At 34.3% G+C, this 4,612-nt stretch overlaps 1 protein-coding gene across 1 annotated transcript; it reads right to left on the reverse strand.

Moving 5' to 3' along the window:
* Positions 1 to 1,070: 1,070 nt before the first annotated feature.
* On the reverse strand, positions 1,071 to 4,083 carry LOC106689798 (uncharacterized). Its single transcript, XM_014434980.2, has 3 exons — positions 3,939 to 4,083; positions 2,823 to 3,007; positions 1,071 to 2,283 (listed from the first exon to the last, which is right to left on the reverse strand). The coding sequence occupies exons 1-3, from the start codon at positions 4,075 to 4,077 to the stop codon at positions 2,239 to 2,241; spliced, it is 369 nt and encodes a 122-aa protein (XP_014290466.1). The 5' UTR covers positions 4,078 to 4,083; the 3' UTR covers positions 1,071 to 2,238.
* Between the last annotated feature and the right edge of the window lie 529 nt (positions 4,084 to 4,612).

Consider the following 4,612-nt stretch of genomic DNA (forward strand, 5'->3'; position numbering starts at 1 on the left):
ATCAGCTTATATATATATATATTTTTTTTTACACGTTTAAATAACCGGATTTCTTCAGAAAAGAAAACATTTTGAATTTAGTTGTTGGAAAATGAAATATTTAAAATTCAAAAGAACATAAACAAAAGTAAACTTTAAATTTCTCAATAAGACACTCCAATAAGATTATTTCTTGTTGCCTTATACAATCTATTAGCCACTCTTTTCCTGGAAGATTTTAGCATTTCTGTTTGACTTCATTTTTAATTTATCCTTAAGTGGAAATCATTGTAGTATTCTTTGTCAATTAGCAAAGGTACATTGTCCAGGACTCTGTTTTATTATTAAGCTTATTATTAATATAAGGCCATAAATACAAGTATTATAAAGAATTAGCACTGATACATTTGGTTTCATAATGAGAACTACTATTAGTGATATTACAGAAGTTAAAAACATAAGTCAGCATTGAACGAGTTATTTGTGTGAAATCATAAAACAAAATTAATAGTATTAGTTTGTACCTCATCGTGGGAAATCCGATGATTATTTTTATTATAATTCTATTTTAAATTTAAATTAAATATTTTCCAATAAATTATTAAAAATAATTGTTCAACGGCTATCAAGTGACTTGGACATAAGCCAATATTGTCTGGTAAATGGTTTCTGTTTCAATAAAATTTGAGTTCTCCGAATCAGTCTTCTATTGATTCTGTTCTTTCTCATAAAAAGTTATAGCAACTTTATTAATATAGTAAGTAAAGAACCATTAATGTAGTAGGAACATAGTTTTATTTTCATGCCAACGCCAGAGAGTATCAGCCTGGCGTTAGCTGTTGGAGTAAGCCAGGACCCCTAATGGATTGTAGTGCTACAAACTAGTTGTGTTTAACTCTCATTTAATATTGGGAAATTATCGAGGTGATCACCATATAATGAATGATATTTAATTAAAGACGCCAAGTGCCACTGTTATCGATTCTATACACGCCATGCTCAAATGCTCCTAAGAAGAAACATCCAGAATTTGCTGCAAGAGTATAGAGAGAAAAAAATTGAAAGGCAACTCTTAAGGCATAACAAACGGATGATAATTAACGAAGAATAATTTATTCACACATAGCAGAGCAGATGAGAAAATGACAAAAGGAAATTTTATCAATTTGCTAACAGTGAGAAATCATTTACACTCCAAACGAAACGTACAAATGCCACCAAGGAAGCTTAATGATGGACAAAGAAATCACCTTAAATAGAAGGAAGAACTACTTCGCTTTTCTGAAAAGTGGCTACAGGACTGATAGCAATGCTCGAGTACTTAGGCCTCCGGATGAAGATGGGATCCCACTGGCTGTAGAAGAGTTAAATAAAAATGAGCTCCGGGAACAGATTGCCTTTTGCAGAGCTATTCACATATGTTGGTGAAGAACTAGTAAGATCCCTGCACGACGACATATAGCAGAGGGAACAATTGCCAAACAAATAGTGCGAAACGGATAGATAAAAGAGAAGACGTAATAGAGTACTCTAACATGAACTATCAGTTTTTACCCTGTGCTAGGAACTAGGGTGCTAAAAGACAGGGTTCGTACATGGGAAGTTTAGATACCGAACCTTAGAATCTAGGGGGCAGTCTATAGTGATGGAAGAGATTTCGGTGAAGGGGACATGACTGGGGACCGGGTTTCGAGGAGGATGGGCGAATGGTTTAGCGGTTGGAGCCCTGAACTGCGCTAGACCAAAGGTGTGGCAGATGATGATCCAGCCATTCGGAACTGGAGATTAGCAGCACAGCAGAAAACTGACTGGTGAGCAAAGTTGGCAGACGGCTTAGCTCCCAGTGTGGTGCCAATTGGATAGTTAAATTGAAGAATATAGTTATTTTTATTTTCACAGTTTTACACAAAATAACGCATGCAATTAAAGACAGATTCTTTAATTACATGCGTTATTTTGTCCAGGTCAATCTCCCACTTTAAGCATTATCACCGACTCTTCCACCCTTGAAGTCTCACCCACCATAACTATTTTCTACATGATCAGATGGTTTCAATTCTTCAAAATATGACATTGATTTAAAGAGACAATTCACCACTTTTGGAAAAAAATTATAACTAACTTAAAAATAACTACATGTAATTGTAGAAAAGGCGTAATGTTATCTTTTTTCATCATTAACTTCTGATTAAAAAAAAAAAACTATATTGTAGATGATTAAGAAATGTTTCCTTGTTGAAGTTTTCATTCTTAAATAGTTCAACCCGTATAGGAGTTCATCGTTGCCATCATTCGTGTGCAGATCTGAAAATTAAAAATTTACGAAAAATAAAAATAATAAAATATGATATTTTTTTAAGGATATATTTTCTTATATTCATATAAGGGTTATAAAAATCGTTATTTCGTTTAAAACACACGCTTCTTCTACTTAAAAAAATTTGAAATGGTTTGAATTTTATATATACTATAAATAAAAGCATATTTGAAATTATATAAAGAGAGTGACAAAAAATTTAATTTCGTAATATCTAATATATTTTAAAAGTTTTAATGGTTCTAAAAATGTTTACTCAGCAACACATTAACATTTTAATTTTCAGGTAACCATAGCTTAAATAAGAATTTTGAGCAATCTAAGATTGCTGAGATTTATTTGATTTTTAAAAATCGAGGATATGTTATTCTGAATGATAAATGAGTTATAGATTAAGGCGATGCTGGAGAAAGAACTTCTGTTCTTTCCTCATAAAATATAATTGTTGTCACCAAATTCCAGTTTATTCAAATTAATTTAGACTCTTAAATTAAAACTAATTGCATACATATTTTAATTTACTTACACCCATGATCCAGATAACCCACGGATTTGTTAGCATGGAGTGCATGAGGTTGGTCATGGCTGCAGCTCCGTCCACCATCAGTAGGCCAGAATTGCCTACAGAATTAGCTAGGTTGGTACCTGATCGGGCCATACCAACTGCAGTGTTTACTCCTGGAATAACAGAACCAAACGAATCTGCCGTGCCTGGAACAAGACATACACATTTAGGTATACATAGAAATGTATAAGGTTTATGTAGCGATATTGTCTGTGTCTGGAATAAGATTTTAAGGTACCATAATTCTTGGAGAGGAACTAGTCTGGTAAGGGTGATATGATTCCAAGTCTTGACAGGTTGTAACCCCATACAAACCATATTGTCATTATTGATATCCCGTCCAACCGCAAAATTAAAGTTAACTGACTCGATCCCATTTCCCCTTTCATTCTACCGTCACATCATATTTTCTGTACGGTATTTAGATATATTCAATCTGCTGAAGCAGCTTCGAGCGTGATAAGTACTTGGATGGGTGACCAATCATGACGAAAACCCATACTTCTCCTCTCTCCCGTCCTATCTTCAGTTCGTGAGAGCTGAACCGAGTTTAGGACTGATGACCCTACTCCGTGTAGTTTAATTGGGAATCGTGTTTTGGATTTCCAGAATGTCTGAGTCGCCCGGAGGTTTGGTCTATGGACGGTGTATTTTATGGAATGAAATATAGGTCCTCATGCGCCTTCTGTTCCTGAGCAGCCACAATCCATCGATCTTGGCCAATTTATCACTGCACTAGTTATGGTCTATAGGTAGTCTACTATAGGTAATCTGCGGTTACGCCATGGAAACATAGATCCCAGCAACATGAGATTTGGTCACCCCTTTAGGTTATTCGAGTTACTGCTTGCAATAGCCTCAGTAAAATATACCACATTGCACAGTCTAAGAATTTCATGGACTTTAATATTCAGCCGAAAAAAACACATATCCAATATGCTTAATGTATAGTACTTAGCAACTTAAATAATAAGAAAAATGTATGAAATTTTTATTATCCATTATTAATGAGTTATGTTACTACAAAATATTTATTTTACATAATTAACTGTTATGCCTCTATATTTCCAATATTACCGAAACCAATGTCGGCTACTGAATTGCCAGCCTGGAGCGCTCCCCTGGCCGCATTGGTGCCCGCCCGGACGAGGGTCGTGAACGCCGAAGTCCCGCCGCAGCAGAACAGTACTACTGCCACCAGGATCTGCAGCTTCATTTTCACCGTTTATCTGTCACTCGTTCTGGTTAAATAGGAATGTACCAACTGTGTAACCAAAGTATAGCAAATATTATTTGTTGACTCAGACCATCCTTGTTTGTTTAATATGTGACTGATAATGCGTAAGAAACGTAAGTGCTTTAGAGTTTAGAATGCTGCAGTATGAAATTTAGCCAAATAGTTAGGGAATTTTCACCATTTAGTTTACAATAAGTATTAAAATTTGGTTCAACTCATTAAAAGATAGATAATAATGATGAGTGGATATTTAATGTACAGCGTTACGAAGGTTAGGAATTTAAATTTACTTCGTTATAGCTTTTGATCAAATCCTTTGGAAGATCCACAGGTTAATGCATAGATGTAGATTTATGTTATATATTCCCAAAATATAGGAATATCCCTATATTCTTCAAACCAGTCCAATGTTTTACATATCTATATCTGTTAAAAAAATACTGTCATTACAAAAATATTCCTATGGGGACATTGTTTTTGCAACAGGAAAATTGTAAATATATTTACCTTTTAT

The sequence above is a fragment of the Halyomorpha halys genome, unplaced genomic scaffold (assembly GCF_000696795.3).
Source record: "Halyomorpha halys isolate HHAL.00 unplaced genomic scaffold, Hhal_1.1 Scaffold1471.1, whole genome shotgun sequence".
Classification (NCBI taxonomy): domain Eukaryota; kingdom Metazoa; phylum Arthropoda; class Insecta; order Hemiptera; family Pentatomidae; genus Halyomorpha; species Halyomorpha halys.